We start from the raw sequence: 22048 nt of genomic DNA on the forward strand, positions 1-22048 counted from the left end.
TTGAACTCACAGAGATTCACTTGTCTCTGTCTCCCAAGTGCTGGGGTTAAATAAAGGTTAAAGACGTGTGCCACCACCATCTGGCACCCTGTGTGATTCTTAATCCGTTCAGGTTGACAATCAGAATTAACCATCAGTCATAGGTGAAATAGAGCAACATGTTAGCAGGGAAGGAACAGGTTTTTACGCAGGATTCTTTGTGTAAATACCTAGGAGAATGGCTTCTGAAATCTACCTTCATGGTTGCTAGCATGTGACAATAAAATGGGAAGAATGATACATAGTACAGAAGCCATCTCGGTAAAATTACTTAGTAGAACAGTTTAAGTTATTTACAAAAGAATGAATGGCCACATTAGCATGGCTGTTCCTCAGTTTGAACTTCTCACCCCTGAAACAGAACAGAACTGTTAGATAACATTTCTGAAAAATCCTTAGAAATTTGTTCATGCCTCTATATCTTTTATGTGAGATGGTTTATTGGTGGCAGGTTTGGGGGAGGTTGGTAGGTTTTCCAAGGTCATTTTTATTTAAGATGAAGTTATAAGAGTGTCTTGGAGCTGGGCGATGGTGGTACACGCCTTTAATCCCAGCACTTAGGAGGCAGATCTCTGTGAGTTCGAGGCCAACCTGGTCTACAAAGAGCTAGTTCCAGGACAGCCTCAAAAGTCACAGAGAAACCCTGTCTCGAAAAATCAAAAAAAAAAAAAAAAAAAAAAAGAGTGTCTTGGGACCATGTATGGTGGCACATGACCAAATGAGGAATATTGCAAGTTTAAGGCCAGTTACAGAACAAGAACAAAAGTTTATAGGAGACAGGAGTACACATGACTTTGAATATCAGGTGTAAGAGTTTAAATTTAACCAGGCTAGAGAGATGACTCTGGTGAATAGCAGGTACTGCTCTTTAGAGGACCCAAGTTCAGTTCCCAGCACCCACATGGCAGCTCACAACAGTCTGTAACTCGTTCCAGGACATCCAATGCCCTCTTCTGGCCTCTTCAGACTTCAGGCATATGAATAGTGCTCAGACATACATGCAGGCAAAACATTCATACACATAATGATTTTTTAAGTTTGAATTGATATGGTAAACATTAGCAGTCTATTATCATATTAGGAGACCTAACACAATGATTTATCTTGGTAGTTATCTGACTACTGGATGAGATTGGAAAACTTGTCTAAAGCAGCAGGATCACTATTGATGTATTCTAAGGCTGAAGTGATTAAAACTCAAATATGGGTTGGGTGATGGTGTTGAAAGAAAATACCTTGGGAGAGGAACATGGTCAAACAGAATTGACCTCCTGAGAAATGGATCTGAGTTTTGGAAGGTGAGCATAGGAGCTGGAAATTGTTGACTGAACTGTTGAATTCAGTGTCTAGAGCATATGTTGTGATAGCGGAGAGATGTGACACTAGCAAGAAAAATAGTAGTAGGAAAAAACTGAAATCATTTCTGAAATATTAGGTTAGTATAAAGTATAATTTAGAACTTCCAGTGTATATTTGTAAGAAGATTTAAATTTGGAGGGCTGAAGAGAATGCTCTTGCAGAGGACTCAGGTTCAGTTCCCAGCACCCACATAGAGCAGCTCACAGCCACCCCTAATTCCAGCTTCAGTGACCTTTTCTGGCCCCCTTAGGCACCTGCACATGTCTGGTATTGACTCACACAGATACACACACATAAGTGAAAAATCTTTTTAAAATATTACTGGTTTTTACAGTAATGAAGTACTCTGTGATTGGATAGCATTCTTGTGTTTCGCAAATATATATTCCTGCTAGTTCATCTTTAGTAAGGGTCACTCTGTGAGCTGGAAAAGTACCAGTCCTTGGAGGTTTCATTTTGGTTTTGTTGGTGGTGGTTTGGTTTGGTTTTGGTTTTGGTTTTTCGAGACAGGGTTTCTTGGCACTCACTCTGTAGACTACTCGCTCTGGCCTTGAACTAGCAGAGATCTGCCTACCTCTGCTTCCCAAGTGCTAACGCCCAGCTTCATTTTGTTTTTTACCTGAAGATGGTAATACTTGAAGATAGTGTTGTAGAGTGAAACATGTATATGCATGTTCATTTTAAGCCATCTCCATAATTGTTAGTTTCTCTGTCGTTTTTCTTAAGTTGCTTTCCATACTCTGTTGTCATGCATTAAAATGAACACCAAAATATTTCTATCAAAGAATAAGAATAGTTTTGTTTTGCTTTTCACTAGTTCACTAAAATGATAACTATGTTTTCTAAGTAAAATAAGTGCATAATCAGGCAGTTTGTAATTAGACTAACATCCAAGTTAAAATTGTTGAATGTGTAGGTGTAGTTAGCAGCCTTCATTTCTGGTAAGAGTCTTTACTTAGCGGATATATGTTTATGTGCTTGAGACAGACCGTTTCCTGGAAGGAAACTGTGGTCTCTGGTTCTTTATAAAAACATGGTCTTTAATCTCTTTCAACTCAGAACATTGCCTTGTACAGACTGTTTCTTCAGGCACTTTCTTAGTAGAAGTAAATGAAGATTCCTTATGAGCCTGTTCAGACTTCATAGACTGTCATTGAGATGGAAAAATTGGTTATTTAATCAGGAATGTGAACATGTATTTCAGGTAGAGAATTCCAAAGATAATGAAGATAGTATTTTACAAAGAGAAATTCCTGCCAGACAGTCTCGACGAAGGTTTCGGAAAATTAACTATAAAGGAGAACGCCAAACCATAACTGATGGAGTGGATGTTAATAACTACCTTTCGGTGAGTATATTCAGACCAATTCATGGATTCTTCATTTTCATTGAATGATATCTTTAATTTACGTGGTTTTTTTTGGTCTCTATGTAAAGGTTTCTATGTAAGATGTACAATTTTTTAAAAACACTTCTACTTGACTGTTGGGTTGATTAGAAATCTTATCTGGGGAATTTTGCTTTAGCTTTATTACTTTAAATAAAGTATTTGCTGTAGCTTAAATATACTTGTGAATTTTCTAGCCTTTATAGTGTCTGAATAGCATGCAGATTGAGTCTGAGAACTAAGGCTTTTCCTAATATGATGGAAGACATACAAAAGAAAGAAAACCATGACAGTTCTTCCCTTGGTCTGCAGGGCTGTTAGTCACACGTAAGCCAGGTGCTAGTGTAGAAATATGTGTTAGAGTTAATGTCTTCACAGACAAATACTTTAAATGAAGCAAATGAAACATTGGGACTCTGTAAAAGCCAGAGAGAGGAAGCTGCTACTTAAGAAGTCTTTTAACTCTGTTAATTGCAGATAATATCCTTTTTAGACTGAGAAGTAGTTAAATTTAGAAATAAAAATAATTTGAGCAAGAATAGGTTCATGTGCACACTTAAGGGAAGATTCCATAATTACATTTTCCAAGGAGTCAGCCTGGTAGAGTTTCGGAACTTTTAATTTGCCCCACAGCTTCCAGTATTAGAGTGCTGGGATAGTTTGACAAGAGTCTGTTCTTTTGGTTGTCGGGACAGAAATGTTCTCATTATGTGGCAGGGTAGAAGAAGATAGTCAGGGAAGTAGTTTACTAGAATGAGAATGGGATTGAAGGAAATTTTAAAGATTCTGTCACATTTGCCTAATTTCATTAATTGAATATGTTCTGTTTCTGAAAATAAATAATACTGGTCTCAGAATTTACAACCAATACCTCAGCTATACAAAGTAATGGTTTCTTTTTAAATATATAGTTGATTTTCCTGTTACTAGTTAAACTGTCCTCTTTTTTGTCTTTTTATACAATGTATGTTTTATAAATTTTCTAGTCTTAAAAATGTTTTGTGAATTTTAAAAACTTGTCATATAATCTCAACATCTTTGAATGCTATTGTATTTTCCTTTATATTTTTAATGGGTGCATAGTACTCTATTGTAGCAATATGCTATAACTGAATAATTTCAATCTCAGTATTTGGTCATGTGTACTTTTTATAGACTATATTAATGGTATTCAGTGTCCTATTACATGCATATATTGTACACTGATCAAATCCAACCTTTTGTATCTCCATCAGTACTCTTCCTAACCTCTTGTTAATCACTATTTTATGTTCAGATTGACTGTGTGTGTTCATATTTCTGCACGGGTATAAGGGTGCACTCACCTGTGAGTCCCTGTGGAAGCTAGAAATCAACTTTAAGTATTGCCCTCTGTTGCTCTCTGTGCTTGAATTTTTGAGGCAAGAGTCTCTCAATGAACCTAGAATTCATCATTTTGGTTAAATTGGCTAGCCAATGAAACCTGAAATCTGAGTTTGTATATGAATGTGCCTGTACTGTTACCTTTATGGTGGTGGGGAATCCAATGTGGATCCTATGTGTAGGGCACTGAACCATCCCTGCTGCCCCACATTGGCTCTTCTTAGCTTCTCCGAAAGAGAGAGAATCCTTTTTCTGTATCTTCTTTGTCCACTTAAGGTAATTCAGTTGCATCCACCTTGCTTTAATGGACAGAATTTAGCCTTCTTTATGACTAGATAACACTGAATTTTGTGTATATACTATAATTTTGTCTTCATTCATTAGTGGGTACCCTCAAAATGCCCCACTAAACATGGTTCATGCAGTGATTCTTGTATCCCAAGGAATGGGGTTGCTCACTTACACAGATCTGTTTTTGGATTGTTCCATTTTCCTTTGTTTTAGACAGGATGTTGTTATGTAGCTAGGGCTGGCTTTGAATTGTGATACAAACAAGTACTGAGATAAAAGGGCACCAGCACACCCAACTCAGCTTTGAGGAACTACCATACTGTCTTCCATAATGATTCTTCTAATTACAACTCATCTACCGTGTAAGAATTTATTCTGATCATTTACCTTTTGGTTTTTCAAAACAGAGTTTTCTCTGTGTAACAGTCCAGTCTGTCATGGAACTTTCTTTGTAGACCAGGCTGGCCTCCAACTCTGAGATCCACCTGCCTCTGGTTCCTGAGTGCTGGGATTAAAGGTGTGTGCACCACCATCTAGCCATTTGCCCATTTTTTTCAGTGGAATTACATGGAGCTTTTCTTACTGTTTCTGAGTTTCTTTATATATTATAGGTATTAATCTTAATGATGGATGGATAGTTGGAGTTTTTCATATTTTCACTTTATTGTTTTCTTTATTGTATAGAAGTTTTTAGTTGTTTGTTATTTCTGTTCCTGGTGTTGGTGTTTTATTGTCTGGCTTTTATTCAAACATTGCCTATATTCGGCACTGAAGTGTGTCCTCTGAAATTTTTCTAGTAGTTTTAGAGATTCAGATCTTTGGTCTCTTGTGCAGGTTTAGAGATATGGATATATTATTTTCCTGGCAATGTTTATTTTCTCTTCTTTTCCCCTTTTTTTAAAAATTAAATTAAGAGCAATCTTATTTTACATACCAATCTTGGTTCCCTCCCCCTTCTGTCCTCCCATGCCCCCCACCAGTTCCTCATCTCATTCCCCACCCCCTTGTCTACTCTTCATGGAGGGTAAGGCCTCCCATGAGGGATCATCAAAGTCTGTCACATCATTTGTGGCAGGGCCTAGACCCTCCCCCATGTATCTGGGCTGAGAGAGTATCCCTCCATAGGAATACTGGTTCCACTGCCAGAGGCCCCATAGACTGCCCTGGGCCTCCCAACTGACACCCACATTCAGGGGGCCTGGTTCAGTCCTATGCTGGTTTCCCAGCTGTCAAACTGGGATCTGTGCCCTCCCATTTGCTCAGATCAGCTTTTTCTGTGGGTTTTCCAGCATGGTTTTGACCCCTACTGGCAATGTTCATTAAAGGGCTATCCTTTCTCCAGTGGTTTCAGCTTCTCATTGGAAATCTGTTGAGCATTAGATATCTGAATTTTTTTCAGAGAGTGATTGTCTGTTCTGTTGATCTATATCTATGTTCTTATGTTAGTATCCACATTTTCAGTTTACTGTTGTTTAGTGCTGTGTTTGAAGTCAGGTACTGTGATGCCTCCAGTTTTGTTCTTTTTTCTGTGTTCTTTTTGGCTATTTGAGGTCTTCTGTGCTTCCAAGAGAATTTGGTTTTTTCTCCTTGTTTTGTGAAGAGTATCACTCCTGCAAGTTGCTTTGGATGGTATGAGTATTAACAGTATTTGTATATGTACATGAATAAGCATTTCCCGTGAAAGTTGGAAGATGGTGTTGGATGTCTTGGAGGGGGAATTACAAAAGGTTGTGAGCTACCCATTTGAGTCTTGGGAACTGAACTCTGGTGCTCTACAGCAATATTATACAATCTTCAACCAGTGAGCCACCTCTCTGGCCCCCAAACGTTAGCAATATTAATTCTCAGTATATGAACATAGAATAAATTTCATTTTGGAAATCTGGCTTCCTTTGTTAAATTCATTCCTGTTTGTTTTTGTGTGTTTTCTTTTTAATGGGTGGGATTGAAACAGTCTTCGTGATTTATAACTCTTATAAATTGTGTTGTTTTCGTGATATCTTTTTCAGCAACTTCTCTCATTTTATTTATATATATATATATGTATGTATGTATGTATGTATACGCACACACACACACACACACACACACACACACATATATCAGTCCTGATATGGTGGCACACCCTTTTAATTCGATTACTCAAAAGGCAAGGGAAGATAGATTTTTGTGAATTCAAAGCCAACCTTGTCTATATAGCAAGTTTCTGGCCTGTCAGGGCTACTCTGTGAGACCTTGTACTGACTGACTACTACTTATTTTTGTAAATGAATGTGTGTGTGCTCATATATAGGGAAGCCAAAGATTCACCTCAGGTGTCATTCCATTGTTATCATCCACCTTATATTTGTTTTGTTTTATTTTCTTTGATTTTTTTTCCCATGAAAGAAACTCTTTTCACGGACTAACCAGACCTATTGCTGCCCTCCCCACACCTATGATATGAGTATCCACACCATTTCTGGCTTTTTTTTTTTTTAACATGAATGCTAGGGACTAAACTCAGGCTCCGGTGATTATGCAGCACCTCCATGATGACTTTTTTAAATTTTGCAAATTTTACCCAATTCAATTTTCAATTCTAATAACCTTTTGCTGCAGTTTTTAGGCTTTTCCTGGTAGAGAATAATATCATCTGTAAGCCTTTCTCTCTTCCCTATTTGTAATACTTTTACTGTTGCCTTTTAATTTTCTTGACTAAAATTTCCAGAAATTCTGTATTGAATAAGCAGTAAAAGTGAACATTACCATGTTCACTTTTAGGCATTTCCCCTTTCGGCATAATGTTGGTATAATCCTATCTTACATAGCCTTTATTATGTAATTGTATGAGCCTTCTCTATAATTAACCATACCTTTAATGTTGGTATAGTCCTATCTTACATAGCCTCTATTATGCAATTGTATGAGCCTTCTCTATAATTAACCATGCTTTTATCAGGAAGCAGTGTTGAATTTTATCAAAATTACGGAGATTATAGGATGTTTATACTTTGTTCTGATAATGATGTATTTTGTTTGCTTTCTTTTTCTTTTTTTTTTTTTTTTTTTTTGGTTTTACGAGACAGGGTTTCTCTGTATTGTTTTGGAGGCTGTCGGTCCAGCCTGGCCTCGAACTCACAGAGATCTGCCTGCCTCTGCCTCCCGAGTGCTGGGATTAAAGGCGTGCGCCACCACCGCCCAGCTTGTTTGCTTTCTTATTTGTGTTTGTGCACACATATGTGTTTGCAGTTATAAATGTAGAGATCAGAGGACAAACTCAGATGCTGCTCCTCAGCATCTTAATTGTCTTTTTTGGAGCAGGATCTTTCCTTGGTTTGAAACTCACCAAGTAGTCAAGGCTGGCTGGTCAGTAAGCCTCAGATTGTCCTGTCTCCACCGTCCACCACTGCTGGAATTATCAGTGTTTGCTACTGTAAATCTCACTGTGTATACAGTACTGGAATTAAAGGTGTGCACCACCAAACCTGGTTTTCTAATTCCCTCCATCACTCCCTTTTACTAATGAGTTTTCATTTTCGATATTGAACTCAAGTTCTCCCCACCAAGCTACCTCCCTGGTCCCTGTTTACTTAGTTTTTGAGGCAATTTCACTATCCTGCTCCCCTCCCCTTTAGAAAAGTTTTATCAGTTTTATAGTTGAAGAAGAAAAGCAGACAGTGGGTTTGTTTTGAATTTAATTCTCTAGAAGCCCCTTATAAGCCCATGGGCAGCAATAACCTCTGGTAATCTTTAGTGCTCCTGTAGTATAATGAGAAGTAGAGCCTGGAAAATTCCTAGAAACTCACTAACCGTCTACCTTGGAGTATATAGCTGCAAGCAAGGTAGAGCATCTACCTTGTCCTAAGCAAGGTAGAAAGCAAGGAACAGCCCCAAAGGTTGTTTTGTAACTGCCCTACTCCCACATACTCCTATCCATAGCTTCATCCCCTTCCCCACTTCTTCATTCCATTGGCCTTTCGTACTATTGCCTCTGCTCTTTGCTCTTTCCTTTTTGTTTTACTAATTTTAGTTTGGATTTGGGTTTGCTTTTCTAGGTCATTGAGGTGCAGCATTACATTTTTGATATTCTATTCTTTGCTGTAGGTAATTATTGATAGAAAATTCTTAGTACTACTTTTGCTTTACCCTTTAAGTTTTGCTATATTGTTAGATTTTCACTTGATTTAAGGGATTTTTTTTTCCTTCTTCAAGGGCTCAAGTGCCGGCTCAGTTTCTCTTGTTTAGTTCCATACAGTTGTATTAATTTCTTCTTAGTCTGTTTTCAGGTACAAGTGTCTCTTTACCTGCCTGCTTTTGGTTCTGTTTGCATGGGCTGCCTTGTCCAGCCTGTCATCTCATTCTGTGTGTGTCATTACTGATGAAGTTCCCATATTGTTGGGTCATGTATGTATGTATATATATGCCATTCAACAATTGTATCTTTTAATTGGAGAATTTATTTATATGCAAGGTTGCTATTGACAAAGGCATATTCCTATCATTTGTTAATTTTCATCTCAATGTTTATTTGGGACTGAGGATTGTAAATGGAGTTCTTAATTGGTCCAAGTAATAAAAATTCAGAGTCAGATACAAATAAGATCAGAGAGAAGGAGCAAGCCATAGTCATGCCTTACTTCCTTAGCATCTCAGCAGACAAGAGAGCAAGTTTCTGTTTCTCCCTGCTTATATCCTATTTCCACTCAGCTATCTCACTTCCTGTCTGTCTGTACAGACCTCCAGACCTCTATGGTTAGCTAGTGGCAAGCTCCATTCTCTGATCTTCAGATGGGCTTTTACAAGCAAGATATCACCACAGAGGATATTGGACCAAGCACATGCTAAGTGGGTATTCTGCTACTGAACATACTCAGCCCTTCATCATTTTGATTATCCTTTGTCCTTTTCTTTTCGATTGCTTTCGCGTTTTCATTTTGTCTCCTCTGAATTTTACACTGATGGTGGTGATCTATATTTCATTCCTCCAGGTGTCCCTGAGTATTTTTTCTGCAGCTTCTCTTATGATGATATTTTTGGCCTTGATTACTTAAGAACAGCTGTGTGGGACTAATATTCTCAATTGGCAGCTAATCTCTTTTGGTACTTGAAGTTTGCCGTGGCATCCTGGGCTGACCTGTAAGAATTCTACTGAAAAATCTGTATTGTTCTAATAAGGTATCCTGCAGTATGATGTTTTGTTAGTTTGTAGAATTCTATAAAATGGCATGATGAAGATATTTTCTGATCAGATCTATTTAGAATCCTAAAGACCTTCTTGTACTGGATATCCTTTTGTTCTAAAATTTTTAAACTTAAATTTTTAGGGGATAGAGCGAAGGCTGAGTGCTTAAGAGCATTTTTTGCTCTTTCAGAGGATGCAGGTTCAATTCCTAGCACCCATGTGGTATCTCACAACTGTCTGTAACTAATACCCCCTTCAGGTCTTCCTGGACACCAGGCACACATGTGGTACACAAGAATGCACATGATACACATGAAGATAGAACACACACACATATAAATCTTTTTAAAAAAATTTTTTAACTGGCCAGCTGGTCTCTCACGTGCTTGATCACTGGTGGGTACTGCACCAGAGTAGAGGCAGACTCCCACAGCTAAGCACTGAGCTGAACTCAAGAAAGCCAGTAACAGAGAGGGAGGACTGATGACCAAAGGGATTAAGACTGGGCTGGTTTAACACCCAGAAACAGCTGACCTGACAAAGGTTAACTCTTGAATCCCAGGCTGATGCCTGGGAATCTAGCATGGGGCTGATCAAGACCCCCTGAATGGGGGTGTCAGTGAGGAGGCCTAGGCAATCTATGGCGCCTTTGGTAGTTGACCAGTATTTATTCCTGGCATACAAATGGACATTGGGTGCCCGTCCCACAATGAGAGATGCACTCTCACCCTAGACTCTTGGGGGAGGTTCTAGGCCCTGTCCTGGATGAAATGACAGACTATGGACACCCCCATGGAAGAACTCACCCTCCCTGGGGAAAGGAGGGGGTATTGGGTGGGTGGTGGGAGGGGGTGGGAGGAGGGGAGGGAAAGGGAGAGGAACGTGAGATTGACTTGTGAAGAAACCTTGTTTCTAATTTGAATTTAAATTTAAAAATAAAATTTTTTAATATTAAAAAAAATTTTTTAACTGTCCAGCTGGTCTCTCACCTGCTTGATCGCTGGTGGGGACTGCACCAGCATAGAGGAAATGTATGTACCAGGATTTGTGCAAGAACCAGCTGCCCTTCACCTAGAGATGAAGATCTGTATTCAGCCTATCTGGTTCTCTGAAATGGCCTGTGTCCATAATTCAGTGTTTTTATATGAGACAATTCTACAATAAAGCTATTTTAAAACTCTTAAAAATAAAAATTTAAACTTTTTTCTAACATTATTCTTTTGATTGATTTGTTTTAAGATAGCATCTCACTGTATTGCCCAGAGTCATCTCAAACTGTTGGGCTCAAGAGATTTTCCTAGCTCAGCATCCCTAGTAGCTAGAACTATAAATGCACAACTGCCATGTCTAGCCCACAACATTGTTCTTTCTTGGTGTATAGTACTCATTATAGCAATATGCCATCCTTTGTTCATTAAACTTTTTGATACTTGGTCATTAAACTTATTTCTTGTTTATTGTTTTTTAAAATCATTTTTTATGAAATATAATTTTGAATATGTATCCCAGTATGTTAATTAGTCTAGAAAAAGTTGTAAGACATAGTACTGCCAAATCAAAGGATCTTTGCCATTTGACTCTTTTTGTATGAGTTAAAGAATACATATAATGTCTATGTGTGCACATGCATTGGCACCTACATATATGTGGATTGCTTGTATATTTTAGTCTCAACTTTAATATGTTCTTTCCCCCAGACTTTTGTTTGTTTTGGGTGTCATGTCGTAAGGCTTAGAATAATCTGTGTTTCCTCTTGAGGTCTGTGGTTCACACATGAGTCATTCGCTTTTAACCTTCCTATGTGCTGAAGAAAGTTGTCTTTATATATTTTGGTCTCATGAGTAGACTAGAGCAAGCAGTTGATCCTTAGGATTTTCTCTGGTGATAACTCTTTTAAGTGGCATTTTGGTGTGTAGTGGCCTAGATCGCTGCTTGTGTTAGGTAGTTTCCCTACTGCACGCTGTCAGGAATTTGGTATGTCATGAGGAGAACTTAATTAATCAACTGAGACAAACTTGATAATTAGCAGTGAGACTAGGTTAGAAAAGGATTTTTACTAGAGTTTACATGTGTGATATCTTGAATTAATATATTTTTTTCTTAGAAGGGATATATTTCAGGCAATTTAGAAAATGCTTTATTGACACTTTGTGAAAATGTGAACTAGTCCAGCCTTTACAGAAATCTGTATAACAGTTTCTCAAAACTGTAGGTCTGCCGTATAAGTCAGCTGCTGGGTATTGCCCTGAAGAACTCCAAGTCAGCATGAGGCACTTGCATACCAGTCCTTCTTATTGCAGCACTAGTAAAAATGGGTACAAAATCAGCTTAGTGTTTAACAGCAGAAAAATGGGTGAGAGAAGTGTAGTGTGTGCACAATGGAATGAGAGAGTTGGACAGATGGCTCCATGATAAAGTGCTTGCCTTGCAAACATGACAACCTGAGTTCCATCCCTAAAGCCCACATTTTTTAAAAGGCTAATGTGGTAATCGGAGCTTGTAAACCCAGCAGTGAGGAGGTAGAAACAGGTAAATTCTAGTCTCCAGGACTCCCTGGCTAACCAGTTTATACCCTACTTAGCAAGTTCCAAACCAGTGAAAGATTTTTAAAACAGGTGGACAGCACCTGAGAACAATAGTTGAGGTTATCTTGTGACTACCACATAATACATGGCACAAACCACATACACTTGTGTGTACACAAATGAAATATTTGCAGAATCATATTAAGTGAATTAAGCCAGTCACAGACAAATATGTGATTTATCTCATTTGTGTTTGTTAGATTTATGTGATTAAAATAGAAGCAAAATTGTCTAGGGGAACAAAGACAGATGGGGAGGTAAGAAAAGTAATGTTAGAGGGAATGAACACAAAGAAAACACGCTCAACATACAATATGTACCCATACAAAAGTTTACCAAAATTGTGAGGTTTGAATAGATGGTTGTTTGTTTTGGATTTGTTTGGTTTTGTTTTTGAGATGGTTTCTGTGTAGCCTTGACTGTCCTAGAACTCGCTCTGTAGACCAGGCTGGCCTTAAACTCCCAGAGATTCACCTGCCTCTGTTTCCCAAGTGCTGTGATTAAAGGCATTGTTGCTTCTTTGAAAAAAACTCATCTGAATGCAGTAATAGTTTCTGTGAATGCATTTATAGAAGACTGGTGGTATAGCCACTGTAAAGTCTTTTATTTCCCTTTGACTTGCTGTCAGCAACTTATAGGAAAAAAAAACTTGCAGAATTGGTTTTTTGAGTCTTTGATTGCTATGTAACTCTGTCTGGCCTGAAACTTGTTATGTGTATACTAGGCTGGTCATGAACTCGCAAAAATCCATCCACCTGCATTTTGATAGTCTTCTTTTTCCAATTTGCAATCCCATCGTCAGTTTTTTTCTTGCCAGAGTACTAAAGGCATAAAGTTCTTAAAGATGTACAGAATATTTTACCACTATTTTTTCTTTGTCACACTTAATATTTAATGTATAACCTATACATCATGTTTTTATGAGTATTTTGCATAGATTTTTAGTTTCTCTAACTGAATACTTAGAATAATTGCAAAAAGAGCTGGAAATATAGCTTAGTGGTAAAGTGCTTGCCTAGCATGCACTAAAGCCCTGGATTTAATAATTTAACATTTGCATACATGTGTTCACATACACAAAACATAATAACTGAAAAAGTGACTAATTCCTTTGGAATATTTTAGAGTTTATTAACTACAAAGTAGTTTTATTGTGATTTTTAAAAATTCATTTATTTTATGTATATGGTGCTCTGTCTACATGTAGGGCCTACATGCCAGGAGAGTAGCACATCAGATCTCATTATAGATGGTTGTGGTTACTGGGAATTAAACTCAGAACATCTGGAAGAGCTGCCAATGTTCTTAACCACTGAGCCATCTCTCCAGCCACTATTGTGATGTTTTAATGCATGCGTAAATGTACTGTGATCTTATTCATTCTTCCCAATGCCAGTCATAACCTCAATGTGAAATATTTAATGTAAAAAGAGTATAGTGCTTATGATTGAGTACAACGCCTTACACATTGCTAGGCAAGCACTTCACAGCTGTGCTACATACTCAGCTTTTATCTTACATTTGAGACAGGGTCTTAAAAGCTGCCCAAGCTGTACTTGCACTCAGTGTGTAGCCAGATCAGGGTTAAACTTGCAGTCTCAGCCTCCTATGCAACTGTGATTATGGTCTGGGCCTTCAGGAGTCACACTAGTAATATCTTTAAAACCTCAGTCTTTATAACAATTTATGTATCTTTTTAACTTTATTGAGCTGTAAATAGTACATGACTCATACTTGAAGTGCACAATTTGATATTATACACAGGCTTTTATAACAGTCAGCATGATCAAAATAAAATTTTCTATACTCTCAAATTCTTCATTTCCCTTTGTAATCTATCCTTTCCTATATCTCTAGCTTTAAGCAGCCACTAGTCTGCTTTCTCAGTATTGATTTTGTTTTATTTTCTAAAAATTCATGTTACATTATTCTTTGTGCCTATCATCTTATACTTGTTTCAGTCATTATGAGACGCATCCATATTATGTGTTTATTATGCTCCACTTTGTGGGGGGGGTTCGAGACAGGGTTTCTCTGTGGCTTTGGAGTCTTTCCTAGCACTGTCTGTAGACGAGGCTGGCCTAGAACTCACAGAGATCCGTCTGCCTCCTGAGTGCTGGGATTAAAATTGTGAGCCACCACTGCCCAGCTCCTCCCCCCTCCCCTTTTTTTTTTTTTTTTTTTTTTTTTTTTTTGCTGTGTAATAATCCATTGTTTCAGTATGCCACAGTTTGTTTCATTTTCTACCTATTGGTAAGTATTTAATTGTTTCATTGGGGGACAGTTATGAACACTTGTATATACATCTTTGTTGATATATTTATTTTCAGTTTCTTTAAGTTAATACTCAGGAGAAAGTGACTAGATCATATATTAAATGTTATGTCTAACATCATTTTAAACAAAACCGAGAGCCTGTTCTCTACGATGCCTGCAAGTCTCTCCATTATTTGCTGTATTCTTTACTAGCTGTTTAGAAATTCTAATACTTACATGCTCTGTGGTTTTAAGATTTTAAGTATTTCTGTTGCCGTGGGATAGTCAACGTGTTTTCATACTTTATAGCCATTTGTACATTGTTAAATCTTCTGAGATCATGGACCTTTGAGGAAGATGTATTTAGTATTTAGAAATAGCACAAAGATGTTTGCTGGGCAGGGATGGTGCATGCCTTTAATCCCAGCACGCAGGAGGCAGAAACAGGTGAAGCTCTATGAGTTTGAGGCCAGCCTGGTCTACAGAGCGAGTTCCAGGACTCCAAAGCTACACAGAGAAACCCTGCCTAACAGGAAGGGGTGATGTTATTGGAAAATATTTAGTGAGTAAAATCTGTAATTAAGCCATGTAGATAGAGTCCTGCATCTGGATGAGCCAGCTACCTACAGTCCTTCTCCACTAACTGTATGAGGTATAGGTCATCTAAATGTTTTGTTCTTTGATTGCTTTGCCTCCAAAGTAGTAGTGCTGACATCTTGCCTCCTGTTTACATGGCTTTTGTGGGGAGGTACTTGGAACCTAAGTGCACACCTGTTGCCTAACTCTTGCTACCTGGAAATATTTTCCATCACTTCATTTTAAATGTGTCCCTATTTCAGTTTCTCTGTGCCATTGCTCTAAGTGCTCACACCTACTTTGTTGTGACAGGTCTTGTTATATAACTCGGGTTATTTTTTAACTCATGATCCTCCTGCCTCATCCATGTGCCACCCCCTGCCTTGATTTTCTTCATAGGACTGTTGTTACAGCATCATCACCCAAGCTCACTGTACAAACTGTTTTCATTTAAATTTGGGACAATTTTTAGGCTGAAGAAGTATTAAATAATCTTTTTGTTAAGACAAATGTACTTTATTGTATTTGATTTAAACCCTGCTCTAAACTGGCTCCCTACCACTATCTCTGTTCTCCATATTCTCCTACTCCCTGCCACCAACTGATCTATTCATTTTGCTTTGTAAGTTCTAAGTGGAGCTCTAACAGTGTTCTTGTTTTAAATTCTTAATTCTTTTTGTGGTTTGCCACAGTCTGTCAGAGAAGTGGCAGTGATCCCAACACATGAGGACATGCATAGTCTAGACCATTCTGTCCAGCTGTGATGGTGCCAGTGCCTTATGTTGGTGCTGCCCAGATTGGTAGTAGCCACCCATGTGTGGTCCCTGGGCCATGTGTGGCTAATGTAACTTGGTGTCTAAAGGTTTAATTTTATTTAGTTTTGAATAAATATAAGTAACTAAATAGATATGTGGTAGCTAATAGCTACCAGATTGAATAGCATAGGTCATCATCTCTCCAGTTTTGTATGTAGTTTTTGTGTATCTCCTATGTTTTGACCATGTCAAATTGTTGGTTTTTTAAAAGGCCATGTTTTGATATAAATCTCTTGTGTTATTCATTTTGCTTTAAATCTCCCTTTATTCTTTGTTATTTTACCTAAATCCTAGTAATCTCCAAGACTCGAGTCCATATCCTTTTCTTTTTGTAAAGGATAGGCATACACCTATGCTTTTAGAACATCCCATCAAATGTGTGTGCTTACTCTTTATATTACATTGCTGTTGACTTAACAATGAGAGCCTCATTGTATCATTAGAGTGATTTGACTGTCTCAGTAACAGCACCTGTTCTTGGTAAGTTTACTTAGTTTTATGTGTCTTTAGTCAAGTTGTGGCAGCTTTATTTTGGTCTGGATGTTTTCTGATTTGTGGGTTTTGGTGGTGGCATTATAATTCTGGGGATGTTACTGTGTTTGGATTGGTAACTTACAGGTTTACTAAAGGATTTTGCCCAATATCTGGTATTCTGTGAAACACTCGACATTTCAAACACTTTCCTAAATACATTAAAGTAAATGAAGTTAAGCTAACAAATGTGAATGAGATGAAAATAAGTACAGGTTAGCTTGACAATAGTGTGTGCAGTGATCTTACTACTCTTGCTAAGTACAGTATAGCAGTCTTTCCAGTAATTTTTGTATTATTTAGTTCAAACTGAATCCTAGATGTTCATAGACATCCCTTATTTGCTGTGAATGACTTGGTGGCATTCATTTGAGAGGATCCTTTGCAGAAGTCTTGGTTTAGGTCTGTTGCTTCTGTGTACCACATTGCCATAATTTGGATGCATGTCTTCCTCCAAGTTTATTCCTTCTCATCTTAATGTAAATATCACTATGACCTTTTGCAATTTGAGGTATACCAGCAAAAAACAGTACAAACTCTTTCTTTGCCTTTCCCACACTTCACAGGTAGGAGGTTAATTTCTAAAGATGTTAGCAACCTCAGAATAGGAATTACTTGAACTTGAGTTTAGTGACATGGCTCAGCCAGGTAAAGGTGCTTGGCACTAAGCCTAATGACGTGAATTCAATCAGCTGTATCCACATGATGAAAGGGGAGAGCAAACTTAAGGAGTTGGAGAGATGGTTCTGTGGTTAAGAGTACCAGCTGCTCTTTTAGAAGACCTGGGCTTGGCTCCCAGTACCCACATGGTGGTTCACAACTGTCCATAACTCCAGATCCAGGGGATCTGATTTATTCTTCCGGCTTTCAAGGATGCCATGCATGCACATGGTGTACATCCAGGCAAAATACGCATACACATAACCTTAAATCTTTCTAAACACGCATAAAAAATGTTTTTAGAGAACTTGAGCTTCAACTCTTAGCATATAGTACACAGGGTAAGCTCAGAAGAGTACACTCTTTAAAATTTGTGAATTATGTATTACTGAATTTTCAGTTCAACATTTTCAGACTGCCTTTGCCCTTGGTAGTTAAAGCACAGTGATAAACTTTGACTGGATGTGGTTTGCACACTTTATTTTTATTTTTATTTTTTTGGGGGGTGGTTTTCCAAGACAGGGTTTCTCTGTGTAGCTTTGGAGCTTATCCTGGCACTCACTCTGTAGACCAGGCTGGCCTTGAACTCAAAAGAGATCTGCCTTTCTCTGTCTCCTGAGTGCTGGGATTAAAAGTGTGTACCACCAACACCCCAGCGGCCGGTCATGCGCACTTTTAATCCCAGCACTCAGAAGATAGCCAGGAAGAATCAGCACAAGCTCCAAGACAGCTTGGTCTACAAAGTGAGACTTTGTCTCAAAAAAGAAAAAACAAAACAAACAAAAAAAGAAACAAAGCCCTTCTTATTTATAGTAGTTAGCAAGGCCATTTGTTGAGCCCAAATGTCTTACAGCAGATTGAAGTACCTTCCTTATGTGACAGCAGTCTACCTGCCAACCTTCTGGCACCACTATGTTTTTTTGTTTGTTTCTTTGGTTTTTGGGTTTTCTTTTTTGGTTTTTTTGTTTGTTTGTTTTGCTTTGCTTTTTGTTGGTTTTGGTTTTGGAGACCGGGTTTCTCTGTATTGTTTTGGAGCCTGTCCTGGAACTCTCTCTGTAGAATAGGCTGGCCTTGAATTCACAGAGATCCACCTGCCTCTGCCTCCCGAGTGCTGGGATTAAAGGCGTGCACCACCAATGCCCAGCACCACTATGTTTTAAAGTCCCTCCTTCCTATTAGCCTGCTCTTTCTCTGGAAGGCTAATACTGACCTCTTTTTCTAATAATAATGTTGAGCTGTTGAATATAACTCCAATCTTACCCTATTTGTTCTTTTTGTTCATAATAGTGTTGTACTGTGTCCTCCAATGGAGTCCTTCTTAGCTGCCAAACTCCATTCATCCATACCTTCTTTGGAGAAACCTTTAATATTTCTTCATAGACTGTGTTTCCCTTTGTTGTTCCATATGCCTTACATATGTCTGATGCAGGTGCTTGTACAGTTCTACTCCACTGAGAAAACTGAATTATCAGCTTATTGAGCTTGAGGTTGTAGTTCATTGATAAAGGACATGCTTGGTATGTGCAAGTCCTAGGTTCAGTCCTGAGCTATATATATATATATATATATATATATATATATATATATATTTACATTAGGTTGATTGCTTGATGTTTGAATATTTATGTTATGAATGTGTGTGGTCACATATATACCACAGCATCTTTTGTGGATCAGAGGACAATCTCCACTGTCAGTCCTTTTAGGCACGGTCTGTTGTTCACCTCTGCATATACCAAGATAGCCACCTAGCATCAAGCTTCTGAGATTTATTGTCTCTGCCTTCCATCTCAGTGTAAGAGTGCTGGAACTAGAAATACACATCTGGATGTTCTTCAGTTCTGGGGATCAAAGCTCAGTACCTCATGCTTGCATAACATATACTTTACCCACTAAGCCATCTCCTCAGCCCAGTTGCTTTGTTTTAAATAGAGTATAATAGTGAACTTTTTCGTATGTATTGAGTTGAATGTTGCTGGTATTACAGTGAGTTAAATTCCAAGAGTAAGCCTGAACTAATAAACATGAAACATCTTGATCTTTATCAGTGTAAGCACTAAATGTACCTTTGACCTGAAATGAATCTCTAAAATATCAGACATCATTAATGCTGTCATTTTTATAGAAATGTGACCAAACCAAACACAGATCTGGACATTCTTTTTAAAGTTTTAAAAATTAGTTTGTGCTTGTGTGCTTTAGTTACAAAATTCTTTCTCCTTGGTAGTCTTGTTGTGGTGTACCAGTATAAGCATTTAATATGTACCTTGTCATTTTAACTGCATCTCAAGCCAGCCCCCCTCATTAGAGAAGATCACCATTCGTTAGTCTTTTATTAAAGGCTTTTAATTTGTTTACTTTGTTGTTCTCATTGCTTATGGTGTGTTTCATATTCTCAGACAGAGTAAGGTTCTGGTTGTCTTCCCATCTGCTTTATTTTAGTGCTTACTAGTGTGGAACCATCTAGCTTTTCTCAAAAGAACACAGAAGTTAATTCTGCGGTGGCATCATGGGTTATAGCTTCACATTTGGAGGATTTCCTTTTGCTAACATTTCCTCACAAATCTTGTTTTTCCCAGTCTTGTTCTGTGATAATTTGAATGGTAGGCATGCAATGACATTCTGAAATGTTCTTTTGCATTTTAGGAACACATTACTAACTCAGCAAGCAGTTCTTTCATTTGCTACTTCCATGACCTTTTTCCCCACTCTGTCCTTTAGAAAGTGTTTGGGGGAGATTCAGGCACACCTGCCATTACAGGTGTATAAGAAGTGACTCTGGAACACCTTACTGCCTTTATTGTGGTGCACAGAATAATGGCAAGATGCTACTATTTAACCATTGATGTGACTTTTAAGGTTTTTAGCAGCATTATGTTTTGCTTTTGTGATGTGACATTCATGTACCTGGATGGACATCCACTAGTTTATTTGGCTTGTGGTAATTTCATTCCTGTGATAAGAAATGGAAATCTGCCTCCTACCAGCTCACGAGATACTGAAGGACTTTAATTCACATTACTGAGATAGCTTCATGGAGCCTCAATGAACAGTTTAAACATTTATCTAGGTTAAAGTGCAAAAAACCAAAAAAAAAGTGCAAGAGTTGTAAATATACCTATTACATTGGTCTTCTGGAGAACTAAAGTAACTAAATTATAGTAGGGTTTTTTGGTAAAGAAATTGTCAGTCTTATCTTTGTATTTGTGGACATCATCCATCTTAACTCTTCTTAATTATATTTGATACTTGATAAATAGTTATCAGTCTTCTCTTGCTTCGAAAAATTAAGAGGTTTGTACCAGGATCCTTTGCTGGTCTTGCTTGTATATAAAACAGTGAGTAATGATCATCCTGCTACTGAGAAACGTGAAGTCCAGCCTCTGAGAATCTGCAGCTCTTCTCACCCTACTTACAACTCAGAATGCTATGTACAAGGGTTGTCATGTTTCTGGTGCTTTCTACCTTAAAAAATTTCAAGGATCTCTCTCTCTCTCTCTCTCTCTCTCTCTCTCTCTCTCTCTCTCTCTCTCTCTCTCTCTCTCTCTCTCTCTCTCTCTCTCTCTCTCTCTCTCTCTCTCTCTTTCTCTCTCTCTCTCTCTGTCTCTCCTCTCTCCCCGTACCCATGGGTGTGTGTTTATTCACTGCTATTTATATCTCCTAGTAGTATTTGGTTCACTGTCCTTCTATAAAGTAACATAGTTCTTGCTAGAAGCTGCTTATACCTAACTGCAGGGCTGTGAGTCCACAGATAAAAAGATTGTAAAATTAACACTGGTGAGATAAATACCAGTTTTAAGAGCTGTTAATAGTTTTGGTAAAATATATGCTTCTTATAGAAATGTAACATATAGAAGAATAATAAATTAAGGCATGGTCCTCAGAGCTGGAAATAGTACTGGCAGTGACTTTCAAAGAAATGTTTATTGACCTTTATATTGGATTATGCTAACTGCCTATATATGATGCCTTTATTTTTTTTGTCATTTAAAAACTTTCCAAAGTATCATTTTAGCATTCATACTATGCTACATGTTTGCCTCTTGTAGTTTTTCTTCAGTTAACAAAACAACGTTTTATCTATAAATTTGTAAATGACTGGTTATTTCCTTAGGATTAATACATAGAAATAAATTGCTGGGTTAAAAGAATATTTTAATTGTTTTGATTAGTCACTGTACATGAACATTAGTACTATAGGGAGGAAGACAGTCAGGCATGCTGTGCCTTCTAGGACAGTTCTTGCTTCCCTCAGGATGATATTTTGTGTGGATGTGCCCAGGGACCCAGACTGAGAAAGAGTATCAGACTTGTGACTATTTGCACAGCAGTCACTAAAGAAAGCTCTTTGGATAATTGTTTAAGCTAACTCAGGTATTATTGTATGTTAGCAGTCTAAGGATAATTTGTGACACAATTTCAGGTAGACAAGTATAACAGCTCCTAAAATGGCAGACAAATTAACATTGATTATTACTGCATTTTAGATTGATCTGCTCTCTGTTCACTAAGAACTGTGTTCTGTATTCAATTTTCACAGTTCTAGAAAATGATGTACTTAAATTAGAGGTAGTAGTGTGGTCAGGTTCAGATAAAAATATTCTTAGCAGTTTAACTTTAAAATGAGACTTTATTTTCTCATGTTTATGAATTTTTCTCATCATGTTTATGAATTTTTAAATTGTTAGTTGTTTTTTAAAAGAAATGCTGTCTTAAAACTATGCTTATAGTAATATATACTTGACCAACTTCTATGTGCAAAATATATTCCTTCATATGTATATAAAAAATGCCTGATACAGCTACCTTTGGTAGGCAAAGTGGAAGCATGGTGGTGTCTTTTATTGTTCCTTCAGTTTCACTGATTCTAATTATAGAAGCTTACATCACCTTCGTTGATGATGACAGCTTTCCTCTCCCTCCTTGCTCTTTCTTCCTCAATCACTCCCTAAGGATATATCATATTTCATAGTACATATGGACTTCTCATGGTTTTGACAAGGATTTTTGATTGCAGGCAATC

At 37.7% G+C, this 22048-nt stretch overlaps 1 protein-coding gene across 15 annotated transcripts in view; it reads left to right on the forward strand.

The window, feature by feature from the left end:
• The window catches only part of Rapgef6 (Rap guanine nucleotide exchange factor 6), a 177889-nt gene that overhangs the window by 61495 nt on the left and 94346 nt on the right, over positions 1-22048 (forward strand). For all 15 annotated transcript variants that reach the window (XM_013111593.3, XM_013111579.3, XM_013111580.3 and 12 more), the window contains one exon: positions 2603-2746. In XM_013111593.3, the coding sequence (XP_012967047.2) occupies positions 2603-2746 (144 nt within the window). The remainder of the gene's footprint in view (positions 1-2602; positions 2747-22048) is intronic.

This window comes from Mesocricetus auratus, unplaced genomic scaffold (assembly GCF_017639785.1).
Source record: "Mesocricetus auratus isolate SY011 unplaced genomic scaffold, BCM_Maur_2.0 Super-Scaffold_100007, whole genome shotgun sequence".
NCBI classification, from domain to species: domain Eukaryota; kingdom Metazoa; phylum Chordata; class Mammalia; order Rodentia; family Cricetidae; genus Mesocricetus; species Mesocricetus auratus.